Below are 27,083 nucleotides of genomic sequence, written 5' to 3'. Positions count from 1 at the left end.
TCTCATTTGTGCTAGTACTCTATGGAAGGTAGCAACATAAAAATGAGTGCTTGTATCGGCCCCTGGTCCAGAATTTATAATGTAGCTTACAAAAACTTGCCTGAAATGTGCCTCAAAATGTGTAGCTGTATTCCCTACAAGGCCACAGTATACCTGAGCTGCTATAATGGATGTACAGGGAATGTCCTTTCCTATTCCTGTGTTGGCATTGAGCACTTGTGTTTAACTGTATCTGTCTATGCTGACAATAGGGGGAATGTGAAGAGTCTACATTGACTCACTTGGGTCTCTTTGATGAAAAATAAAATATTATAAATAGGTTTTGTAATTGCGATCAATAATTGTCAATCCTCCAATATGAACTGCATGTAGAGGGAGAGAACAGCTTTACTTACCATAGTCTAATTTTAACAGCTGTGACACTGGATTTTGATCACTGTTTTAGGCACTCTATTCTTAATCAATAGAGCGCAAATGAGGAAACTGTATTGAGTTCTCCAATTTTGGGATCTATGCACGAACCAACTGCTGGCATCAGATTAGGGGGATGAGCTTCTGTTTACTGCAGGGTTGGCTAGGAGGAGACATGAAGGTTATTTCAAGAGGAAGGAGTTTATCAAATGGTGTAGAACAATGGGAATATGTACCTGATAAGTGGCGGTATGTACCGCATACACGATGCAATGCTTAATTTATGATAACTTATCTAAAACAAATATTTTAGTAAACAAATTATAATAATAGTTTGTGTAAATATTTAAATTTTCATCTTGATGGTTATAATGTGTAAATAAAGATGGAAAAAAGTTTGATTTTATTTTCCAGGGTGTAATGTGACAAAAGGTGTAAAGCTGGCCACACACATAGACCAACTTACATCCAACCAGCCAACTTGTTGATTGGTTGGAATGAAAATCTGGTAACGTATGGGAGTAAATGATGATCAGCAATTTACTCCTAATTGCCAGAAAGCAGATGAAAATGGTTGTCAGACAAGTTTGTTAAATGTTTGATCTAAACAATTTGTTCAAACAACAGTTTTTGTCCATTTTCCGGCATTTGGGAGCAAATTGCTGATTGTCATTTGCTTTCATTCCTTACCAGATTTTCATTCCAACCAATCAACAAGTTGGCTGGTTGGACAGATCTTTAGATGTGTGGCCAGCTTAAGTGTTTTATCACTGTATGATGATTTTCTTTAAGCAGTGTGTGTTTTTAATTATTTGTTTTTCTTTTTTTGTTTCTATCTTTCCTTTCCTTTTTCTCTTTTCAGGTGCATGTTGCGAGTTCTGGATTCGTTTGGGACAGAACCAGAGTTTAATCATGGGCACTACGCTCAGTCTAAAGGACACAAAACACCCTGGGGAAAATGGAACCTGAACCCTCAGCAGTTTTACACTATGTTTCGTAAGTCTGTTTTCCTTAAATTATTATTTTTTTTTTTTGCTGTAGATGATATGACTGAACGATTAATTTGAAATGTCCGCACCAGCCACCATTTGTCAGAGGTCTTTAGGTTGTGGGGTCCTGGAATGCTCCATTTTAATTTGACACTTATATGTTGGTATGAATTAATGTAGTCATGGAGATTTTTTTTTTTTTTTTTTGTAAACTTTAGAGTGGATGGAAACCCAAAAAAATTTCTGTTGACCTGAAAACTTTTTTTTTTTTTTCTGGAACAAGAATCATCATAAACATTTATCTTTGGACAAATGAGTAGAGAGTTGTGGATATTTAGCATCAAATTTAAACTTCTTAAATCTATGCCAGTATTGAGACATACCAATAATTGTAATGGAATTTTAAGATTGCAGAAATTATAATGGACATTTTATTTTCCTACTGTATGTATTCTTAAAAATGTAATACCATGTTTTAGGGTGCAATATATTTTGTTTGCTAATGTCTAAATGTGCAAGAACATTATTATACTTTACTAGGTATGGTGGCATTGAGACCTCTTACTGTAGTCACCATTCACCCTGAACCCAATAAGCCGCTTCAAACTGTCCAATATGCCGCCAGTTTGATGAACTGCAGTTATAAACACTGTTCCCTTATAACTTAACCAATGGGTCTGCTTATGAGAGAAGTCCAGCTTTTTTTAAACAAAAAAAATTCCAGTATATTTAATTGTGATCATATGAATCCTACATTGGAACATGTTGTATAATACTACTTTGTGCACTGGATGCAAAGTTTTACTTTAGCTCAGCTGAATGTGCATAAGTAAAATGGCAGCCGTTGTATCAGAAGCAAGTCTGGAAATATACGGAGGTCTGACTTTTTGGACTTAGGCCCAAATTAAGTAGGCCCAGATTTGCCGGTCTCTGTGCAAATATAGCTAATAGACTTTAAGTGAGCAATTCAGTTTCGAGGCAAAACTAGTATAAGTTCAAACGTTCAATGAATCGGGGTCTGTGGGTTAGGAGTACATAGGAATGTTCCACTTCATCACATAGTTCACTACAAACAAGTTCATCTTCTAACCATGTTTGGACATTTCTTAAATGTGTCCTGACACTTTTGTGGCCCTCCAGTCCATAGCTCTGCATTACCTAAATCCAGGCAGAGGGGCGAATTACTGCTTTGGTTCTGTGGTTCAGTACAGATTTTGCACCTGGATGCAGTAAATGTTGCAAGTGTAACTCGTCTGACACTAAAACCTGGAAGGATCTCTGGAGGCATTTAAACCAAAGTGTATTGTAACAGACAAAAAATAGTTAACAAAATAAAAGAATACATTTGAGTTAACCTGAAGTCAGTCATGCGTGAAATAGCTAAATCTCTTTATCAGTCTGTTTCTCATTAGTTTCTTCAGAAGTGCCACCAGTCCCTGTGCTTCTGATATGGAATCATTCTTCCCCCGCAGTTATTGCCACCTGCTCTTCTAGTGCTGATAACCTCAAGCTGGCAGTTACATCGTTACGACTGGCAGCATGAGATCTGCCCTTGAGAACACTGATTTCTCCAGGGCAGTATACATATGAGCAGCAGTGACATAAATTGCTGGGCTGAAGACCGTTTCTACATTCACAGCACTCACACCCAGTAGCAGAGAGCACAAGCATTATAGAGAGGGCTTTCATGGGACCTGTACGCTCCTCCAGCTTCAGCATGGGCTGCTCAGTGATGTTATGCTGACTAGTTTGGATTCCACCAACTGGGGGGAACATTTAAATTCTTGGAGTTGCTCTGTAACCATTTGGAGGCTTTGTGAAATTCCGAAAACTGAATCATATACTATTTAGCCTTTAGTTAGGAATTGGATGTTGGATAGAGTTTTTCTTTATGCTTTAAAAAATGTAATTTTGAGATATATATTTAAATTTTAGGTCAATGATGCTTATCTCATTGCGAGTCCATGATGAAAGCTTCCAAGGGAAGTACTAGAAATCTGAACCTTGGACGGTGCTGAAAATTTACTCTTAAGTGAATACATATGATCTTTAGTCCAAATGTTTAGTCCTAACAATGGGTTTTTCTCAAGAACATACAGTACTGTGCAAAAGTTTTAGGCAGGTGTGGAAAAAAATGCTGCAGCAGAAGTGTTAATTTATTCTGCAGCAGAACAACGACCCCAAACATACAGCCAATGTCATTAAGACCTATCTTCAGCGTAAAGAAGAACAAGGAGTCCTGGAAGTGATGATATGGCCCCCACAGAGCCCTGATCTCAACATCGAGTCTGTCTGGGATTATATGAAGAGACAGAAGGATTTGAGCAAGCCTACATCCACAGAAGATCTGTGTTTCTCCAAGATGTTTGGAACAACCTCCCTGCCGAGTTCCTTCTAAAACTGTGTGCAAGTGTACCTAGAAGAATTGATGCTATTTTAAAGGCAAAGAGTGGTCACACCAAATATTGATTTGATTTACATTTCTATTCTGTTCATTCACTTTGCATTTTGTTAATTGATAAAAATAAACTATTAACACTTCTACTTTGCAGCATTTTTTCCACACCTGCCTAAAACTTTTGCACTGTACTGTATGTTACGTTTGAACTTTTCTTTTCCAATATGAAATTTGTTCAGTCTTGGTTGGGAAACGAAAACTGTTAAAAGTATATTTATATGTCATAGCTAACTTTGTATGTTGAGGTTAGCAGTCCTTAAAGAGGATATTTGATATATTTGTGTCGGTGTATAATCTCTTCTTGGCTCTAGAGCCTTTATTTTTAGCCATATAATTGTTACTAATATTATTTTGCTGCTAGGAGAGTCAGAGACGTAACAGTAATTTGTTTTATAGATGGAGACACATTTATTAGTATTTACAGACATTCTCCAGCAAAGACCAGCGAGCATGGTCCATGTTCATTTTCAGGGAACTTGTTAAAGAACAATTCACCCTTAATGTATATTCTCTATCCTTCCAAGGTCACAGAACCCTGCCTGGGGTGCTGACAGTCTATAAGTAATACTAAATTACCATTTTTAAATTTTCTTTTGCTATACACATTAAGGACAGCATTGTCTGTACTCCTTTTACCCTCCCTAAACATCATATTCTTATATATTTACAACAACAAAAGGTTGCTAAAGGCAGAGCCGTAACTAGGTTTACAGTATGAAGGCCCCATAGCAATATTTGTCAGCGCCCCCTATGCACCACCCAATGGTGAAAAATGTGTAGAACACATGTAACTTTGACAAGGAAGATCAGCCCCCCTCAGCTGTATGCCCCATAGCAGCTGCACCCCTTAAAACTATGGTAGTTACGCCCATGGCTACAGGCGGGCATATTTATGTGATACTTAATAAAAAGCTGTTGTAATTTCATGAACTTGTGCACTATTTCTTCCATAACTATTAACTGATTGCGCTAATGAAGAGCACTTTGCTCCAGTCACTGCTTTATTAAAGATGCCCATCACCAATTGACATCCTTTCCCCTAACCCTGGCAGGTAATAGAGGGAGGAGCCAGGGACCATCACCTGCCAGGCATATGGGAAGTTAATTTCTCTTCCTGGTGGTCTGGTATTGTGGGGGTGACTCACTGGAAGTCTGGTTGAGTTAAACCAAGGAGTCTTCCCACCAGACCATTCTTCCTTTCTCAATCCTGGTACCCACAAGCATTTCATTATTCACTAATTAAAGGACATTTGTTTTAAAGAGCATTGTAAACATTTTATTCCACTTGTTTTATGGTGGTTTCATTAGTTTGAGCATACTAGTCTACTTTAGCCACATACTCCCTACTAGCAGGATATTGAGTTCCCCAGTGACTTCTAGAAAACCCAGAGGTGTGTCCTCATACACTATTGCTGCAGTTCCGAAAAACTGCGTTCTCACCAGGTCAGGTCCCGTATAACTTGGCTTGTGCCGATCGTCGTCTTATTAAGCAGTTTGTCGCATCTGATTGCAAACAAAATGCATTTTTGGGTGAAAAAGATAATACACTACTAGGCGCGGCATTTTGAGGCTAGGTCAGAGGTTCCCAAACGTGGTCCTCAAGGCTCTTCAGGTTTTAGAGATATCCATGGTTGAGAACAGGTAGTTATATCAAATTGACTGAGGTACTAATTGTCGCCTGCGTTCAACCATGGATATCTCTAAAACCTGAACTGTTGGGGAGCCTTGAGGACCGCATTTGGGAACCTCTGTGCTAGGTATATGGGAACACATCTGTACGATTGTGTGACTTTGTAACACATCCGTCTTCCACTTCACTTTGTAATTGTAACTAAGTGTGACATCACCTTAAGTACTTTGTACCTATAGGTAATCTACAGCAAGTGTTTTTAGCCTCTATTTTTCTATGTCACATGTGTAGATCCTTGTTGTGTCAGGCATTGACTTAATGTAACTTAATACAAATATCTCTAGAACACCGGACAGGTTCCGTGAGCAAACTCCTCCATTTCTATGAAGCTAATCATTACACTACACCTCTGTGCTCAGGGAATATTCAGAGTGCGATGACCAGTTAAAAAATGTTACAGGTAGATTCTTTATAGAGCTGAATAAACATCCTTGTACGATAATCACATTCATTTGTTTTCCCGTGTGTGCAGCTCACACTCCTGATAACAGCTTCCTCGGATTTGTGGTGGAACAGCATCTCAACGCCAGCGACATCAGACACATGAGTGACATCAAACGCCAGAACCAGTCGCTCGTGTACGGGAAGGTTGACAATTTCTGGAAGGTATGTTTCTCTTGTCTTTTGAGTGGAGCCCAGCTGTTTCATATATATTTCTACAGACTGTGTCTGCAAATTAAAACCTATCCTGCTATCTTGCATGGTAGATCAGTAAAACCTATTGGAGGGGGCTGTGGGTTTCAGTATTACTCTTGTAATTGTATGCTTCTTCTATATGGTCTGTTTTCTCTTAATCATCAATCAAGTAGGCTGCCAGATGATCTGGAAATATGTCAAACGAATGCTTTCTCTGCACAAAATGCTCCTTTGCAGGCATGGTTTCTATAGCTAAAATCTATATATTCTTAGAGAGTAATGTATCAAAGAAAAGCAATTTCAGTTAAATGTAATTTGCATTTATCTTCTCTTCCTATTTAGAGATGAGCAGGAAACTGTTCATTTGTTACAACTGCTGTATTTCCCATATCCCTGAACTCTTAAATAGTGGCAGGGTCTCCTAGAGAACATTCTACACTACACTATATTTCTTTACTGGTTGCTGAGCATTGGTTGTGTTTTCAAATCTGTATTTATCGGGAGTTACCCAAATATTCTCCTTACGCTTCATCTTTTGCCCCTCTAAACCCTTTCTCCCTTTACTTTAGTTTGATTGCACTTTTCCCTTTCCACTATAAAGCTAAAAAACTCACTGCAGTTATCTGTGTGAGCAATGCCCTGTAATAGTTCCGGTGTGTTAGAATAGATGGATTTTGCTAGCTCTAGTGATGGCTTTTATGTGATGTCTGCTGATCACCAGTTCTGTTCTGTCCCGTATGGTCACCGACATGGGTAGCCAGTTTTTATCCTCGCACTTGGAAGATTGTCCCATTTACACCTTTTCCTTCAGAAACTCAGAACAATGAGATTGTTAATTGCGATTATCTACATTACCTTAATCCTTTATATACCGTATTGTTTGCATATTCTGCAGAGCTGTGTAAACGCAATCAGAATAATATTCAGGTACATTACGCCATGTCCCAGTGTATTTTACAATCTAATTTGACTACCACACACACATGGCCAATTTAGTGAGAATCCATTTACGTCAGGAGGAAGCCCAAAGCCAATACTTGGAGCACTGGTAGCACCACACAGGTAGCACCTCAGCTGTAATTCTATCCAAGGTCTGAGCACGGAAATGTAGGAGTGCTAACCACTAAATACATTATTTCCGGTGTGTGAGATAATTGTTGAGCACCAAGTTCTAGTACAGCTCCAACCTTGTAGTCTTTTTCACATTAAGTGACAAAGCAATGGATGTTGCATTTACACCAAATATTGTTGGCAGCCATTGTTAACTGGTTTCAATTAATTTGTACAAGCTTGTTTATATATGAGAGATCAGGGATCCCATCACTACATGGCACTAGGTGATTACAATTGAGTATTTTTAATTTGTATATTTTTAAGATACATTACCACCTAATGATTTTATTGTTGAATTTCTACCTCTATGTTGCCCTTTTCTTCCTGGGCCTACAATGCTGCTTCTCACTGCCCTGACCCAAAATTGCAGGGTGAGCGATAGATAGGCTAGAGGTCAAATCCCAAGCAGTGATCAAGATTCAGCTACAGAGCAGGTTGAGCCCAGGAAAAATGTCTGTATGGAGCAGCCAGTAGAGCTTCAGTAATGGTATGGAGAAACTATGTAATATTAAGTGATCTTGCAGCTTTAATAAACCAACATGTGATCCTGAGGGTCATTTGTGTGTATTGCACTCACTGCCTTTTTTATGTTTGCTAGATACTCTCTTGCAATGTATCTAACACGTTTAGAGACATTTCTTTTGAGGGCAGGCATGGGGAGGGCCTCTGAATACAGCATCTTCCCACTACTAGTGTGTGTGTTCCTCAGCAGGAATAGCTTTTTTGCCTTGTTTTCAGATTGCTGACATGGGTGCATGGGTTATGTCGGCCATGTAATGGAAGTGCATGCATGCCTGTTTTAGAAGAGAGAAATTGTCTCCTGTGAAGTTAATGTTAGATGCTAGAAAGACTGCATGTAACAGCAACAACAAAAATAGGCTAACATTAGGCAAGATCTCCCTGACCTTGTACCCGTGTATGCTCTGATTCCTAGCAGCGCACAATTACTCTCTAGACCTGTCTGCAATATAACAGCAGCTCAGCTAGGAAGCTATTTTTGTAATAACAGTTGCTTGTTTGTGTGGCACCAGCAAATTTAGTTCTCCCATCAGGACGATCCGGCCTGTGCCTGAGATGTACAATTTCATGATTGCTTTTGTACACAGGTCTCATTGGATGTGACCTGTGAGGGCTGTATATCTCTGATTATCAGCCAGACTTCTCAGGAACTTCTGCAAGTTTAGTTTTTTTGTAAAGTAACAATTTCTGCCTCTGCTCCTCCCCCCAAAGGTCAATGGATGTTCTTTTTAGGTTCTGCCTGTTTCTTTATGTTGTATTATAAAATAATATTGGGACAGTTTAATTGTGGTTATGTTTATCATGGGGTGAAATGTGCGTGATAGAGTTCTACACTTGTGTACAGCGGGCCTTATTTACAGTGAGACATAAACATGAATTGCAGCTTTTTTGTGTCTGCAAAGTTGCATTTTTTCTTTTTTGTGAATTTTTGAGTCCGTGTGTCTATTTTTCATGCGCACGCATGGTTTGTGTCTGCATGCAACCAGGCAGGGGAGGGAGGGTGTAGAAACTGGCAGGGTCTGTGCAGATACAGGCAAAGTACAGTAAGGGTGAGGTGGAGGTTTGCAGGTGCAAAGTGAAACTAAAATAACCCTTGAAAATTCGCAAATGTACGCACTTGTCAGTCTGGGCTGCTGTTGCTCTCACCTTAGTGTAATGGTGCGTACACCAGGGGACGATCTGTTCAGCGAACGATAACGCTGAACGATCTCCCTTGTGTGCGATAATCATTCAAGTGTAAATATCGACATTGCGTCCACGTCTGAATCAGCCCGCATCTCAGAACATTTGATTCCTTGCCTTGAACAAGACACACAAGTTGCTTTGTTAATGCCTTCTGTATTTGGGACAATAATGGAGCTGCTTTCTCCACTACAGAGTGATAAAAAGGTGTGTGTGCAACAGTTGTCTGGTATCTATATTATACACCAGATTCCTCTTTTATTACCTGCTGTATTTGAAAAGTAGTTCATCCCAAATTTGCTACTGAGAGTTAGCAGTTTTGTACAGTGAAACAATAAATAAAAAAAAAAAAGTCAAAATAACCAATCTAGCTGCCGGTTACCCCATCTGCCTATCTCACTGAATACACCTTATTTATCTATATTACTAAAGCGAGAGGGCATACCCAGGCTTTTGATCATCCAAGATCTCCCGACAGCAACCTCTTCACTATTAGGCTTAATCACTGAGTAGCCGGATGAGAGAACTGCCTAGCACTTACTAATGCGCTCTGGTGCCCACTCTAGGAAAATGACTGGTAATGTGTGTGTGTGAGATGGATCCAACTAAAATAATGAGAATAATCTGGATTTCTGTTTGTTTTGCACCACAGATTGGGTGATCATGTTTCCTTTTAAGTGCCTATATTTAGCTTTGAAAGTCTAGGAATGGTTGATAGGGAAAAACTCAGGACAGTCACCCACTAGTTAAGCGAAGCAATATATATATGTATGCATTTGCAACCCGAAGTACAAAAAACATTTTGCACATTTCAGTTTTGACTTTTTGTTGTTCGACGTTCAGATGTATAACACAGAACGCTCCCCTTTCCTGCTTTCTCCAGAGTGTTTAATGAGCGACTCTGACATTTGCTGGTCAGTTAATAGATTCTTGTTCTGTACAATACTTAGTACTCTGCTGTCATTCCGAGTTGTCTGGGCAGATTCTGTTTTGTTACAAGAAACGTATCTGTTTTTGTTTTGTTCCTCATGGAAAACCCACCAGTCTTCAAGCTGATGTCATTATCTGCTAAGAAACAAACCATCAGTTTCTACTACAGCACACATCACTAAACAGTGATCTGACTGTGTCCGAGATTAAAGCTAGGTTATTAATGTCTCCTGCAATACTGCAGACTTGCCGTAGAACTGGCAAACAGCTTGTACAGATAAGTAAACATCATTGTGCTTCCTGCAGTGCACATAGGAAAGAATATCGCCACTAATCGCGTTTCAGTGGAAGAATCTATAGAATTGAATTGTCTCTAGCTGGTAAACTCAATAAGTTAAATGTTGCACTGAAGACTACTTCATCTGTTTGGTCAGTAGTTCCTGGCATTCCTTTAATAAACTGCCATGATTTACCTTGTGTGAAGATAATCTATACATAAATACATATTTATCAGAGTGGTTGCATAGTCCTTTTGAACCTCAGGATAGTAAATCAGGGTGTTAATAACCCCCTGTCTTCTCTGTATTAGTGATTTGGGTAAATGTAGCATTACATTGTATGGCATATCGCAACAATCTGGTGTCACCGTCAGTGTTTCATGTTTTTGGTTGTATTCCAGCATGGGCGCATATGGTAAGGAAATCTAATAGATGATGTGCCATTTACAGAACTGGCATTATGGCATGATTAGTACAGATTTAAACAGAGCTGTCCTAATTTATTATCATGTCCCATGGCACTTTGGTAAAGGGAATCGTCACATAAAATTATTTACTGTGTACTGCTTATATTCCATAGTAAAGTGTTAGTATTGGTCTCCCTGCTCTACCAGGATCTGTTGTAGTCTGTATTATTGCAGTAACTATGGCTGCTATGCAGAGAGGTCTGCACCTTGTGACTGAAGCCCCTTTGCTTGTGGCTTGGATAACATAGACTCCTCTTCTGATCATTATAATTGGTCTGGTGCTGAATTCACTTTCACTTAAGTATATTTTCAGTGTGTTGTCCTTGGAATATCAGAAAGTTGCGATCAGTAGAAGAATGCTCTTTTCAGGCCAGTTTAAATATGGAAATTGACATCTGTACCACCTCTGGAGATCATTTCCTACACATGGCAAGACATTCACATCATAGCACAAATAATGGGGATTATAGGGATTTCCTTATTGGGTTGCTTGTACAATGTTAAATGGTTTAGAAGTGAATATTTACTCGGCAGTTTCACTTTGTGGGAATGGGAGAACGATAGCTGCAAAGCCTTAAGCTGCACTCCATATGGCTTATTCACTGAGCCACTAGCTAGATCGAGTCTGTATGTATTCATTTACTTCCTTCACTATGGCCTGAAGGACCAAACATATGGCCTTGGTTAAACTGCAGAGGCTTACTTTGTGTGAAGGTGACCTAGATGTCCGGTTTGGCGGGGGCTGAGGGACCATCATATGCTTGTTGACACTGATACACTATGTATTCTAAAGCTTCATTTACTATAATAATTGATAATATGCGTGGTGTATGCTCTGCTTTTCTGTCCATTGTGAACATCAGATAAGACTATATAAAGGTTTGTAGAGGTCAGTGCATATGATTGTGGACTCTGTGCTGCATTGTGTTGTAGCACCCGCGGTGATGTCCTGTGTTTGCAGCTGTATTTGTATTCTGATTGACCAGCTGCTTACAATAATAAGTTATAAACTGCTTAAATCCCTGAAAAACACTTGTAGGATTTATTTCCAACAAGCCAAACCATTGCTGTATTTAACGTATTCCTATAGAGCTGCATTGTATTGGCTAATTCACACAGAACAAATCAACTCTTAGCCATGTTACAGGCCATTATAGCATTGGCCTAAGGTTGGTTTGGAAATAGGTTGCTTTTTATGTTAGTAATTTCTTATTTCAGGACAATTTTATTTTCTGTGATTTACTTGGTAATTGTAAAAAACAAAAACAAACATGTTATATACTGTATATAATATACTGTGTGTATATATATATATATATATATATATATATATATATATATACACACACACACACGTTACCTTGACAAAAGAGCCGGTGGGGCTCTGAAACGTTGGTGTTTAATACATAGGTTTTGTCAAGTCCCAGGGTGCTGCCTGTGTCTTTCTTACAATGGACATGTGTTTCTGTACTTATGTTCCGGGAAGGCACCAAGGCATTACTATGCGACACTTGGACCTAGGAGTGCCGGTTTTTACAGTGGTTGTTATAGATAGAGATAGATATCTATATATTGTTAAATCAATCCTAAGCTACAGAATACTTTCTAGTAGATCTATCGATTATTAAAGGATCTCTCCATCCGCTGCTATGTTATGCAGTTACCAGCTTTTTATATATTGATCTTTTTCTTTCTGACCATATAGGACAAACATACATATCTGGATATCATTCATACCTACATGGAAGTACACGGCACTGTGCATGAGAAGGGCACTGTCCACATGCCCAATTATGTGAAGAATCACGGGATCCTCAGCGGACGGGATCTACAATTCCTGCTCAGAGAGACCAAAGTGAGTGCGTGTTTTACCTTCTGCTAGATCAACTCATTTGTTTAAAAATGTTCTGTTTAATTGGTTTAGTCCTGGGTGAGTGTTGTGTGAAGTGAGCTTTTTAGACTTTGCGGAAATGAGAGCGTTGAAAATCTATGCTATTTCTCCTTCATCAAGGCTCGGGGACACTGGACCATGGGGTTGTAGATGGGACTGCAAGGAGCTGGCACTTAACTAAATTAAATCTGTAGTTTTTAACACTAGCTCCTCCCCTCTGCAACCCCATCACTTCAGTACAGTTTAAGTGCCTGCTGAGTTGGGCATGTTTTGGCAGGGCTGCTCTGCAGCTAGGGCTTGTTTTCCTTTTATTTGTAAGTCTTTATGTTCTGTTTTAGTTGGGATACCGCCTGTGCTTGGGGACAGTGTGCACCCTGGTAGAGGGCGCCAGCGCTGTCCTGGATGGCGGCGCCATCTTGGCGGGCTGTCTGCGTGGTCACAGGCAATGGGTCGGCTGCCACACCGGTCTCTGCCATGCAGGGAGCGGGTTCGTCGGCTGCGGCTGGTATAGTCCCCTACCCGGGGCTCGATCCGCCTTGACTTCGTACCATGGAGTGCACAGTGGTGGGATTAGAGAAGGTTTCCTCTTATACAGTATGGAACAGTTCTTTGAGGATCCTAAGCTGTGTGTGTTGCATAAGACGTGTTCCTTCTTCCAAGGGGCCGTTACACGTTTCGGAATCCAAGGAGGAAGAGGTTCTTCCTGAGGAAGAGGATCTGGAGCCCTCTTTGGGTCAAGGTGTGGAGCACCTCATTACTGCGGTGCATTGGACTGACTGAGTTTGGATACCCAAGCAGCAGTGGTGGGACTGTTCAAGCATATAGACGCAAGAGGATCGTTACTTTCCCGGCTTCCTTGGATCTCTCTGTTCTCGTCGAGGAGGCATGGAAGGCACTGGATAAGATCTCAATCACTCGTGAGTTTGCGTCCCTTTACCCGCTTCCACCAGACCATGTCTCCAAGTGGCATCGGCAGCCGATGCCTGGGTGCAGGGCATAGTTTCCCAAGGACATGTCATCAACCTCAGGGGCCTGCTGCTGCAATGTTTTTTCGCAACGGCCCTTCCGTGGGACATGGAGAAGAGTGGCCTTGGACCAAGCTATCAATTCTCTGCTTGCAGAAAGGAAACAGGGATTCTACTCCGTCGTCTTCCATGTTCGGAAGCCCAACGGCACCTATTGCCCGAACTTTAATCTACGGGCCTTGAACACCAGACTGTGGGTGGACCGTTTTCATGGAATCTCTCCACTCTGACCCGGGGAATGTCAGGGAAGTTTACCTCCACGTTCCTATTTGGTTGGATCATCACTCTCTCCTCAGGTTCACAGTCGGCCCGGCACACTATCAGTTCCAGGCCCTGCCTTTCTGCTTGGAAATTTCACCATGCGCCTTCATGAAGATCTTGCCGGTGATGGCAAGCCTGCTGTACAAGGACAGGATAACGGTCGTTCCCTATTTTTGCGATCTGCTAGTGAAAGCAGATTCCGCTTCCCAATTGCAGGTCCATCTGGTCTGCACGGTGCAGGTGTTTCAGGATCACGGCTGGATCCTGAACTTCGAGAAGTCTCACCTGATGCCTTGCCAGCGCTTGATGTTCCTGGGAGTGATCTTCGACACCTTCCTCCAGCGAGTCTTCCAGCTTGAGTCCAAAGCCCGGGCCCTCCAGGATTTGGTCACGACTGTATTGTCTGTGCCTCGCCTGTCCCTCTGGCGGTGCATGAAGCTGCTGGATACGATGGTCTCCACCTTCAAAACCATCCAGTACGCCTGATTGCATTTGCATGACTTCCAGTGGGAAATTCTCCGCAATTGGTCGAGACGCACGGATGAACGGTCATCTCAGCTTCTGGTTCTGCCGGACAGCACTCAGCAGTACCTCCATTGGTGGCTGGTTTCCGATCACCTGATCCGTAGTCATTCTTTGGTCTCTCCAAGCTGGGTCATTATGACCAATGACGCAAGTCTCCTCGGGGGCGCTGTGACGTCGAATCTTGGTTTTGGGTCATCGTCGGAGACTGCCCTAGCCATCAATGTGCTGGAGCTCAGTGCCATCTATCTGGCTTTGTTGGGAGCGCAGTCCACCCTGGCTGGTGCGGATCCAGTTGGACAACACCACGGCAGTGGCGTATGTGAACCATCAGAGCGGCACAAAGAGCAAGGCAGCAATGGCAGAGGCAACCCGCATTCTAGCTTGGGTTCAGCCCTTTGTGCCGGCACTTTCGGCAGTGTTCATTCCGGGCGTGGAAAATTGGGAGGCGGACTTCCTCAGCAGGACCACCTTCCTGCCGGGGGAGTGGTTTCTCCGTCCGGAGGTTTCCAACAGTTGGTATGGACATGGGGTCTTCCGGAGGTGAACCTGATGGCATCTCGGCACAACTGCAAAGTACCCTGTTTTTGTGCGAAGTGTACGTCAGGCATATTTTTCCTCCAGAGAATGGTGTTGCTGGTGCAAATATAGAGAGAATAAAAAATGTCCTTAGGTAGTGTGCTGTTAATGGTGTGGCTGATAGATATACTGAAGATTATGTAAAAAGAAAGATGAATAAGGTAATTAAAAGGTGTTTATTCCAACTGGTTAAAAAATTAATGGTGGTTGTGTCTATATATGTTACATTTACGACACTCTAAAATTGGTACATATAATTGCTGAGTACATCACATTAAAAGGACAATTACATTTTAAAATTTTTTGAAGTAATTGCGGGTGATTGGCAGTTCATAAAAAAGGGGTTCATTTGGTTATTGTAGCATGTAGTGAAATAAAAAAATAGTGAGGATTTTTGTCCTTAGTGATAAAGCATTCATGCGGTGACAGATTTGAATAGGTATGAGCCTGCATTGTATCTAGGGGATACACAGACGCTTCGGCTCTTTAACTTAGTCCAGTGCGGCGGCCACCTGCTGTGCTGATTGCCTCCGGAGTGCGGGTGGTTGTGTTATTATCAGGGGTCGGGATGTCGTGGCTGTTCTTGTGTGTTTCTTCGCAAGATGAATGTAGTCAGTGTGGTGCCCGGGGTCCCCGTACCTCGGCTTAGCTCAGAGCCGGACGGGTCTCATAGGGCAAGTTGGTAGAGTGATGTGTGGAGTGTAAGTCCGGGTCCATATTTTTCCTCCAATTCGAATGTTACCTTGGGTACTTCGGCGGATCAAGGAACAACAAGTTCAGAGCCGCGAGGATCACCTGAACTGGCCGTGCAGGTCGTGGTATGCCGTTGTTCTCAAGCTGGCCGTAGGTCCAGGTTGGCGCCTTCCGCAGCAACCAGATCTGCTCCTGGGTCCATTTTGGCACGAAGACCTTCCTCGATTTTGGCTTTAACGGCCTGGCTTTTGAAAAAGAGCTGCTAAGGGTTTTTCCCCTTCCGTTATCCATACTATGTTGCGGGCTCGGAAACCGGTTTCGTCGCGCAACTATCACAGGGTCTGGAAGATCTACATCGCCTTCAGGGAGGTCTGGAAGCCGGATTGTGGCTTCGCTCATTGAAAGTACAGATTTTGGCTCTGTCTATTTATTTTCAGCAGCGTCTGGCCCTCCTGCCAGAGATTCGGACCTTTTTGCAGGGAGTATTGCGAGTTCAACCTTGGCTTGCTCTGCTCTTAAGCAGGCTCCCTTTTGAGCCTTTGGATTCCGTGGACCTTAGATTTGTCACGTGGAAATTGTTTTTCCTTATAGCCATTGCCTCAGCTCGGCGGGTCTCGGAGTTGGGGGGCCTTGCCTTGCAAACTGCCGTTGCTCATATTCCATGATGATCGGGCTGTTCTCCGAACAGTTCCTTCGTTCCAACCAAAGGTTGTTTTGGCTTTCCACTTAAACCAGGAGATTCTTTCCTGTGTTTTCCCCAACGGAGACTTGCCGTGACGATCTGGCTCTGTTCGACGTCGTCCGAGCCCTGCGGATCTACTTGGACAGAACTTCTGCCCTCCCTCATACGGACTCCCTACTGGTTCTCTACGATGCTCAGTAAAGTGGCTAGCCGGCCACGAAGCAGACCATTGCACGATGGATCAACGCTGTCATCTCTAGGGCCTATTCTGATGCGGGGCGGGGTGTCTGCTCATTCTACTCGGGCGGTGGCGACTTCCTGGGCGTCGTGCCAATGGGACCTCGGCTGAACAAGTCTGCCACGCAACTACCTGTTCCTCTGTCCACACTTTAGCTCGGTCTTATAGGTTTCATGTTTTTGCCTTCGGTGATGCCCACTTTGGACGTACAGTTCTCTGCTCAGGCAGCCTGAGCATTCCCTCCCCTGGGGGGGGGGGTGGCTTTTGAATGTCCCATGGTCTAGTGTCCCCAGTCTTGATGAAGGAGAAAATTGAATTTTTGGTTACTTACAGTTGGTCCCTGCTGTTCTGTTTTTGGTTATAACCGTTTCACTTGGTTACTGCTTCTCCTTACCAGACACTATTGAAGTTGTACTGACATGATGGGGTTGCAGAGGGAAGGCGCTAGTATTGTAGCTACAGATTTAATTTAGTTAAGTGCCAGCTCCTCGCAGTCCCGTCTACAACCCCATAGTTCAGTGTCCTGATTCAGAGAAAAGGATTCAACGGTAACCAAAAATCCCCTTTTTCTATGGATGGCAGTTGTATATTGGCTACAGTGTATTGTAATTGCTATTTATATCTTCTTATGCATATTTCCTTTTATGCTACTGAAGTTCTGCTGAATCTGTCTCCTGTTCAGTTGCATACTGCAGCTCCTGACATAAGCCACCAGCAAAGGTCAATAAAACCTGTACACAATGTGGCTGCTGTATTATGACACACATTCTTTGTTTTCAGATTTTATTTTTAATTATTTTAAGTACATCTTGAAAAACTTCCTATCCCCATGAGCCAGTGGTTCTCTAGAGCAGTGATTCCCAACCTCGGTCCTCAAGGCACACTAACAGTCCTGGTTTTAGTGATATCCATGATTGTGCACAGATGGTTTAATCAAAATAACTGAGGCACTAATTAAGTCACTTGTACTCAAGTATGGCTATCCCTAAAACCTGGACTGTTAAACTGCCCACACATCTAAAGATCATCTGTCCAACCAGCCAACTAGTTGATTGGTTGGAATGAAAATCTGGTATGGAATGGGAGTAAATGATGATCAGCAATTTGCTCCTAAATGCCAGAAAACAGATGAAAATGGCCGTCAGACAAGTTTCTTAAATGTTTGATCTAAACAATTTGTTGAAACAACAGTTTTTGTCCGTTTTCCGGTGTTTGGGAGGAAATTGCTGTTTGTCATTTGCTTTCATACCTTACCAGATTTTCATTCCAACCAATCAACTAGTTGGCTGGTTGGACAGAAAATCTTTAGATTAGGGGTGTGCACCGGCCACTTTTCGTGTTTTGGTTTTGGATCTGGATCTTTCTTCGTGTTTTGGATCTGGATTGGTTTTGCCAAAACCACCCTTCCGTGTTTTGGGTTCTGGGTTTTGTGTTTTGGATCTGTATTTTTTTGAAAAAAAGCATAAAAACAGCTAAAATCACAGAATTTGTGTGTTTTTCTGCTCCTATGCTATTATTAACCTCATTAACCTTAATTTACACTCATTTCCAGTCTACTCTGAACACCTCACACCTCACAATAGTGTTTTTATGTCCAAAAGGTTGCACCGAGGTAGCTGGATGACTATGCTAAGCGACACGAGTGGGCGGCACAAACACGTGACCCATCTAGGCGTGAAACTGAAGTGGCAGACAGGATGGCAGTTTGAAAAACTAGGCCCCAAACTGTACATAATGCAAAGAAAAAAAAAGAGGTGCAAGATGGAATTGTCCTTGGGCCCTCCCACCCACCCTTATGTTGTATAAACAGGACATGCACACTTTAACAAACCAATCATTTCAGCGCCAGGGTCTGCCACACAACTGTGGCTGAAATGATTGGTTCGTTTGGGCCCCCACAAAACAAGCTGGCAATTAATCTGTCCCTGCACAAACTGGCTCTACGGAGGCAAGATGTCATCCTCATCCTCCTCATCCACCGATTCCTCACCCTCTTCAGTGTGTACATCCTCATCCTCACAGAGTATTAAGTCGTCCCCGCTGGAATCCACAACCACAGGTCCCTCTGTACGTTCTGGAGGCTGGTCTCCCTGGAAGAGTTGATCATTCATTTTATGAACATCATCTTCTCCACATTTTGTGGAAGCAACCTCCTACGCCTTTCGCTGACAAGGTTCCCGGCTGCACTAAACACTCTTTCGGAGTACACACTGGAGGGGGGGCAACTCAGGTAAAATAGAGCCAGTTTGTACAGTGGCCTCCAAATTGCTTCTTTTTCCTGCCAGTACAGGTACGGACTGTCTGACATGCCTACTTGGATGCTGTCACCGATGTAATCCTTTAACAGACAGACGCACGCTTGTCGCTGCTGCTTTGAGGATGCAAGTGCGGCTACATCGCACACAAGTCACAAACACATTAAAAAAATAGTTTTTTATTTTTTGGAGCACTTTGAGGGTGTCACCACCCTTTAACAGACAGACGTACGCTTGTCGCTGCTGCTTTGAGGATGCAAGTGCGGCTACAGCCCACACAATTCACAAAGACAGAAAAAATAAGAATATTTTTATTGTTTGTGTAGCACACTTTGAGGGTGTCAACACCCTTTAACAGACAGACGCACGCTTGTCGCTGCTGCTTTGAGGATGCAGGTGGAATCTAGACGGGATTTGTAACCGGGGACACACTACCTCCATCAATTGTCTAAATCCCACTGCACTAATGGCGGATACCGGACGCACGTCTAACGCCAACATAGCAGTCAAGGCCTCAGTTATACGTTTTGCTTCAGGATGACTGCTGTCGTACTTCATCCTCATCGCTAGGGACTGTTGGAGGGTCAATTGTTTAGTAAAAGTAGTGATGTTCCTACTTCCTCTCTGGGATGATGAACAACTCCCAGCAGCAGCAATAGCACTAGGAGGAAGTGGTTCTTGATCTTTCCCTATTTTATTTTTATCGGAGAAAGTTTGGTCCTCCATTTATGTTATAATGATATATACGTGCGGCTAAAGCGCACACAAACACAGAAAATATTTTTTTATTTTTGCTGGAGAGTAGTGCACTTTGTGGGTTACACCACCCTTTAAGAAATGAGCCAGCCGGCTCTTTACTTATGGGACACAGGCGCACGCTTGGCGCTGCTCCTTTGTTGATGCACGTGCAGCCACAGTGCACACAATTCACAAACACAGAAAATAATTTTTTTTTGGGTTTGGACTGGAGTGTACTTTGGGGGTTACAGCACCCTTTAACGGTCAAGCCAGCCGGCCCTTTACTTATGACACAGGCGCACGCTTGGCACTACTTTGTTGATGCACGTGCAGCTGCTGCGCACACAATTCACAAACACAGAAAATATTTTTTTTTTTGATTTGGACTGGAGTGTACTTTGGGGGTTACAGCACCCTTTAACGGTCAAGCCAGCCGGCCCTTTACTTATGACACAGGCGCACGCTTGGCACTACTTTGTTGATGCACGTGCGGCTACTGCGCACACAATTCACAAACACACAAAAAATATTATTTTTTTTAGCACTTGGGGGGAGCACCCCTGATGGACAGAGCACCCCCTGGACAACACTACAGCACCCCTTTAGGACTGGGACACTGCACAGGACTTTGGAGTGGACACAGCCCCTATGGAGAACTGACTGCACAACACAGTCCAGCCAGCCCCTATGGACTTTGAAGTAGTGGACACAGCCCCTATTAACAACAGCAGCACAGCACAACACAGCCAGCCCCTATGGACTTTGAAGTAGTGGACAACAGCAGCACAGCACAGCACAACACTACTCTGCACTACACTACACAACCCAGCCAGCCCTAACTCCCACCCTCCCTCTTCACTGTCCACAGCCGAGTGAGAAAATGGCGCCGACGCGGGTACCTTATATAGGTTCCAAAACCCGCGAGACTCGGAAGGCGGGATGATGACGTTTTGCCTCGATTTCAGATCCGAGTCAGGCGGGAAAAGTCGAGCCTGACTCGGATCGGCCTCGGCTCGGGGGGGTTCGGATTTCAGAAATCCGAACCCGCTCACCCCTACTTTAGATGTGTGGCCAGCTTTAGTGTGCCTTGAGGACCGTGGTTGGTAACCCCTGCTCTAGAGGTTGTGGAACTGTGTCCCAGCATGCCATTTCAGCTTGTGGTTATACCGAGGCTGGCAGTGCAGGTTGGAACTTGTAGTTCTTGAACAGATAACAGTACATTTACAATGCTAACCTGTTACGTACAAACATGCAAGTTAGCCTCTGGAAGCTATTTTGTGCTTGGGAATGCTAAATTGCTCTACCAACTGATTATTTTATGTAAGTATAATCTATATAGTTTTCTGTGGTTTTCGTGAGTAGAATCTTGATGTAGCCTAGCACTGCTCTAAATAGGAGCTTGGCTGCAATATACTATTATCTGAAGAGCTGCTGAGATGTAACCAATATTAGATAGTACTGAATTCTAAACATAATGCTGCACTAATCCTCCCTATTTACTCTCCTAATACCCCATAGTGCTGTGCAAGCAGATAACATTCAGTCTGAACTAAACTGTTCCATGTAATGCTAGAATGATAAATAGTACCAGATTTGTGAGCAAATAATCTTATAAGAGCTGGGTAATAAAAAAAAATGTATTCAACTTTAAACATTAAAATTTTAAATTGTAATATTTTAATCATAAAGTTGCTACTCTATATGTGTGTTTTGTATTTTTAATGAAGATTTTTTTTTGTTTTATTAAATGGAGTATTATTTCCCACCTATCATAGATGGTAATAAATGCTCCCCAGGGGGTCTGAGATCAGATATTTGTGCTGGGTTGTAATTTGCCTGTTCCCTGTGTGTGTGACTCTGCTAACCTGCTGCCTGTACAGAACATGTTCTGTTACCTATGAGCTTTAATCCAATCACAGCCTGGTCCAGTCTCTGCTCTGCTAGGAAGTGATGCAAGATAGACTGTCTCCCCCCTCAATATTTTATGTTGAGAAAGTGATGACTAGAATGATGAACCTATCGAAACCTAAAAGGTCCAATTTTTTTTTCCGTTCTATTAGTTACCTTGTTGTGCATAATATTGTACCAAGAACATATTCACGCAGAGACCTTTGAAGCAATGTCTAATCAAATTAATTATTTTAAAGATTTGCCCTCTCTCCCTATGTAACAGAAGAGGAAGGGTCCTTTTAACACACTTGGTAGTGAAATTCAAAGTTCCTGCCGCTTGCTATTAATTATTTAATGAGAGTTTTTCTGATGGATGATCGTATTATTGGAACTGTCCTGGCAGCAGGAGAGGAGTGAGGTGATCTTACAGAGTATATCAGGAGATGAGTGATTGGCATTGTGAGGACAGGTTTGCATGTGACGGGGGACGGTATACTGATGAGGGGAATGGAGGCAGCATGAAACTCTTCATAAAATAAAGTACTTGCATACATTTTGTTAAAAAGAAAAGAAACGCACACACATCCTGAAACACTATGTAGAGTTTCATGTAAGAGGACCAAAGTACGCCTAGAATTTTGTTCCTCCTCCCCCCTATCTGTGGTACAGGTTAGTTATTAAGGAGACTGGTATAGGTGTGCTAACCATTTGTTACCTGAAGCTGGCCACACACTAGGCCAACTTACATCCAACCAGCCAACTAGTTGATTGGTTGGAATGAAAATCTGGTAAGGTATGAAAGCAAATGACAATCAGCAATTTGCTCCCAAACGCTGGAAAATGGACAAAAACTGTTGTTTGAACAAATTGTTTGGATCAAACATTTATCAAACTTGTCTGACGACCTTTTTCATCTGTTTTCTGGCATTTAGGAGCAAATTGCTGATCATCAGTTACTCCCATATGTTACTAGATTTTCATTCCAACCATTCAACTAGTTGGCTGGTTGGATGTAAGTTGGTCTAGTGTGTGGCCAGCTTAAGACCTCAAATTGTATATCTATAATTCCTTACACAAACAAACATAAACCTTTTTATATAAGCATGCTGTATGCTGCAAAATGCAATCTGTTTAATTGCTTTTGGATCTACAAATGTAGTAGTAATGGGTAATTTCGCCTTCTGCAAAACAAGAATTTGTATCCTTAAATTACCAAATTTTTTTATGCCAGCAACTAGAAACCACTGTTAAGGTCTATCTCATAATAGGCGCGCATCCTGGAGATAGGCGGCTTGAGCTCAGTTACATACATATACTAGCACAGAGCAAGCTGGCACTCTTGTTGGAGCAGTACTATGTGCTGAGCTGGTCACAAGTTCTTACCTTACCAGACACACTGCCACCTAGTGGTTATTTGGCGCAACATGTAAGCAAACCCTTTGTTTTGGCCATAAATCCTGGTTGTGTTGTCTGTAGTCTGTGCAGAATAGCTGTCTTGTGATGTAATGAATATACAAACTATATCCACTGACTCACTGACACCTCTGCACGAGAGTGAAAACTATTTTTTTTTTTTCCCATCAAGCTACATATGACAGTTCTATAAAAGTATAGTTTTATCAAAGCATTTTTATGTAAACTACTGCTGAAGAACTCTCGTACCGAATATTGTCAGGTTTAGTTTTAATTGTGTTTTGCTGAGAGGCAAAAGGGGAAAGTACAATTCCCCGAGGTGCGAGGGGGAAACATGAGGTACTGAGTGAGTTATATTGTAAAGCAGATTTACAAAACCCCTTTTATGAAATGCCATGTATCGCGAGTATGCAGCTGCACCTAGTGTTGTGTGACACACCGAACAAACAGGAGCTCCTCACAATTGCAGCTTATGACCCACTCTCCATTGTATTCCCAATGTCATCTGGCAGTAACTAAACTTGTGTGGGTGGAACGTCTGTTATTCCCTGTGAGTTACAGTTACGCATTTACACCCCATAAACGAGACCAATACTGTGTGACTGATATGTTAAATCTGCTGTGTAAAAGTATTTAATGGCGCAGTTCCATTCCTTTACCATGCGCCTGATCGCCCACGCTCAGAGGAGACAGCTGTTTTGTAGGCTAAAACTGTGTTCCAGACCGTGCAGAATGTAAGCCTATATGCCCCAGTCTGTGGACTAGATCCTAGCTAATTAAAATATATACAGTACAGCTCATTAATTTCACCCAAATCGTCGATTTTTCGGAAAGTAATGAACAAAGAAGCCAGTTTGTGATGAATATATATTTACTTTGGCAAATAAACATGTTTTTTACTCAATTTGTTTACAAATGAGTTTTGATTTCCTTATATTTTTCTCTCATGGAAGTTTCCACCCTTAGAGGCGATCACAGCAGAGCATTCTGTTAATCAACTTCTCTAAAGTTTCAGCTCTGATTGCAGCACACTTGTCTTGTAGAAACTCCCAAAGGTGATTTTTGGCTTGTTACTTACACATCTTAAACACCTGTCCTGATGATCCCATAGGAGTTCAATTGGATTGCAATCAGGACTCTGGGGTGGCCAAACCATGTTCTTCAGCACCTGTTTGTTTTGACTGAGCATACTTTTTGCAAAGACTGGAGGCATGATATGGGTCATTATCTTGCTGTAGTTTGAAACCACGACCAATAAGGTGGTTGCCGGAAGGGATGGCATGGCGCACCAGGATGTGTGGTAGCGTTTGGAGTCCATGATTACGTTGATGTTTATGAAGTCACCAACTGCACCACCTCCAAACCATCCCCTGACCATAATGGAACCTCCTCCATGCTTGACTGTGAGCTGTCTGCAAGCAGGATGGATGTGCTCACCTGTCGCATGTCGAACGCACTTGTGCCTCTTGGACCAGAACACCTCAAACTTCGATTCGTCTGTGGAAAGAACCTAGTGTGTATGTGTTGATGAATCTGTTTCAAAACAGCATTGTGCATGTATCTAATATTATTACGAGCACCTCATGACCTTGTAGGTGTAATTTTTTTGTTTTCAGGGATTAGACATTATCTGGCTGTTATCATACCTCCCAACTCCTTTCCCTCAAGGGGCATGATCTCGCATTTAGGGGGCGTGACCTCTCGGGGAATGCTGCACCCGTGACTAACAGCACGTGGCCTCATTTCTGTGCAAAATACACATATCAAGTTCATCCTTTACAGAGAAATTGACGAATCAGGGGGTGTATTAAAATGAGCTGTAGTTTATTAAATAAAGTCATTCTCAACACTCTTGAGGTGATACATATTTATACGTCCTTTGCCTGTTGATTTCTGTGGTGTGATAAGACCTAATACATTTATACTATACTTACGATTTGTTCATGTTAAACATGTAATTCTCTGTATTCCGCCTTTTTGGCATCTGTTTCTTTGCTTGGTGAGATTTCTTGCCTAAAGTCATGGGGCTGTGTGAGACGGATTTAGTAGCCGCCTACTATCAGAAAAAAAAGAAGCGAGTGCTGGGTTAATTCTATACAGTATTATAAATGGTACCAGTTACAAAGTAATGTAATTGCCACATATGTAGGTGAAACAGACAGTTCAGGAGTCAGGACCGGTTCAGTGACTGTCTTCGATGGGCAGTGCACCCACATCAGTGGCCATCCCCTAACTAATACTGGCTGAGCTAGATTTTTGGCTAGGCAGTCAACAATTTGTTTCTCTTGTTATAAAAATAATTCAGGCTGTGATATTGTGTCTGTGTTGTTGCTAGTCCTTGTCATTGCTACTGAAAATTTGTATATATCTAGAAAAACATTTAAGCTTGTAACACCATGTCAAGGGTCCTCGATATTTTGGGCTAATCCTACACTGACAATGCTACACACACCATTTAATTGCAGTTGTAATGAAATGTACTAACCAGGTATAGAGGTTGCCATCTGCACAAGGGCTGATGGACAACAGCTAAGAACACTTTGACACCCACCGATGACATTGTTGACTATTTCTGTATTTTAAAGATGCAAAATAAAGTAAACGGAAGTATCCTTCACTTTGGTTGTGTCTTCCCATTGGAAGTGACAGAGAACGTGTCCTGTTGTTGGAAACTGTGTACAACAATTTTTTTTTATTATATTGTATCATATAATTTGAATGTATATTTTTATTAAGACTTGATTTAATTTTTCCAAGAATGAAAATTGTTCAATAGTATGTGTATGAATGTATGTACGTGTGTGTGTGTGTGTACGTACGTATATGTGTGTGTATATATGTATGTGTATATATATATATATATATATATATATTATATGCATGTATGTGTATATATATATGTATGCACCGGAAGGATTATTTTATAATGTGTATATTTCCACAGTGCCGCTCCACAAACATTCCCTTTCTCTCTCAGCTGTTTGTAGGGCTGGGTTTTCCATATGAGGGGCCCGCTCCCCTAGAAGCGATTGCAAATGGTTGTGCCTTTCTGAACCCTAAATTCAATCCAGCGAAGAGCAGCAGGAACACAGACTTCTTTAAAGGCAAGCCGACACTTCGTGAGGTGAGTTGTTTTAGTTCTAAATATATAAAATAATGTCTCACTTCTCCCAATTATTGTAGCATTAAATGCACACGCAGCAATGTGAGAAGGTCTAATGTAAACTCTTTAATAAGTTGAGATCATGTGTTGTAGGATTTGTATTATAGGCATTTAACACACTATCAATAATCCGCTACATTGGAAGGAGGTGTAGATGCTTGGAACATGTCGTAGATCATCCCAGGTACTTCCAGTATATGACCAGTTTTGGGCGAGCGCCGTAAATGGGTGTTATGGTGCCCCTTGCCAGCTACACCCCCCAGCACATGTCGTCATGTTGAGGGGGGCAGGGCTGCCAGCACCTGGAAGAACAGCAGTGCCCGGTGCATCCTCAGGATGCTACGGTGGGCTCTATAGGCTGCAATGTCTGGAGCATCCTCAGGACACTCTGAGCGGCGCCGCAGCAGTGATTCCAGCTGTGCCTGTTAGCCAGATGCAGGGACCGTGGGGCAGCGACGCTGCAGCCCACAGGGCCCTGCACTCTGTGCAGCCCTGGTTTTATCGCTTGCAGGACTTCAGAAGAATTCATTACAAATGCAATGTTCAGTAGTGATCTTACTCAGGACCACCTTAAGACATTGGGCAACTGCCCAGGGCCCCACGATTCTAGGGTCCTTGGAACAGGGTTGGCCTGGGGGGACATCTACATGAAGTGTGTGGTCGCTTGCTCCATGCATAGGGCAGCCGGCTGAGAGGGAAGGAGAGAAAGATGATCCCCGGCTGCTCGGATTGTGAATTACACGCAATCAGAGCGGTCAGGCAGCATTTTCTACTTGCCTCCCAGCCTGCAGGCACAGTGCTGGATTTGGGGGACCTGTCCCCCCCCTCTCTCACGGCCCCCCCTGTAGTTTAATCACAGCTGCAGTGCAGAACAGGAGCTGCACTGCGAGCTGGAGAAGAGGGAGCTGCAGTCAGTTATTCTTGCTTTTACAGGTTTATTTTTGTGTTTAAACATTGATTTTGCTGAAGACCTCAATACATCTAAAGTTTTAATTTTATTGACCGTTTACATTTTTATTCTCGTGAATGGGTAGGTAGGGGCCCTAGTGCATTGCTTTGC

At 42.4% G+C, this 27,083-nt stretch overlaps 1 protein-coding gene across 1 annotated transcript in view; it reads left to right on the top strand.

Annotated features, from left to right (window-relative positions):
- Nucleotides 1–27,083, top strand: part of MGAT5 (alpha-1,6-mannosylglycoprotein 6-beta-N-acetylglucosaminyltransferase) — a 129,669-nt gene that overhangs the window by 87,653 nt on the left and 14,933 nt on the right. Inside the window, exons 10-13 of the mRNA XM_088472276.1 lie at nucleotides 1,274–1,407; nucleotides 6,021–6,154; nucleotides 12,379–12,528; nucleotides 25,838–25,984. Coding sequence (XP_088328402.1) covers nucleotides 1,274–1,407; nucleotides 6,021–6,154; nucleotides 12,379–12,528; nucleotides 25,838–25,984 — 565 coding nt within the window. The remainder of the gene's footprint in view (nucleotides 1–1,273; nucleotides 1,408–6,020; nucleotides 6,155–12,378; nucleotides 12,529–25,837; nucleotides 25,985–27,083) is intronic.

The sequence above is a fragment of the Taudactylus pleione genome, unplaced genomic scaffold, assembly GCF_031769625.1.
Source record: "Taudactylus pleione unplaced genomic scaffold, aTauple2 ptg000122l, whole genome shotgun sequence".
In the NCBI taxonomy this organism is placed as follows: Eukaryota; Metazoa; Chordata; class Amphibia; order Anura; family Myobatrachidae; genus Taudactylus; species Taudactylus pleione.
This window is presented reverse-complemented; position numbering and strand designations above follow the sequence as displayed.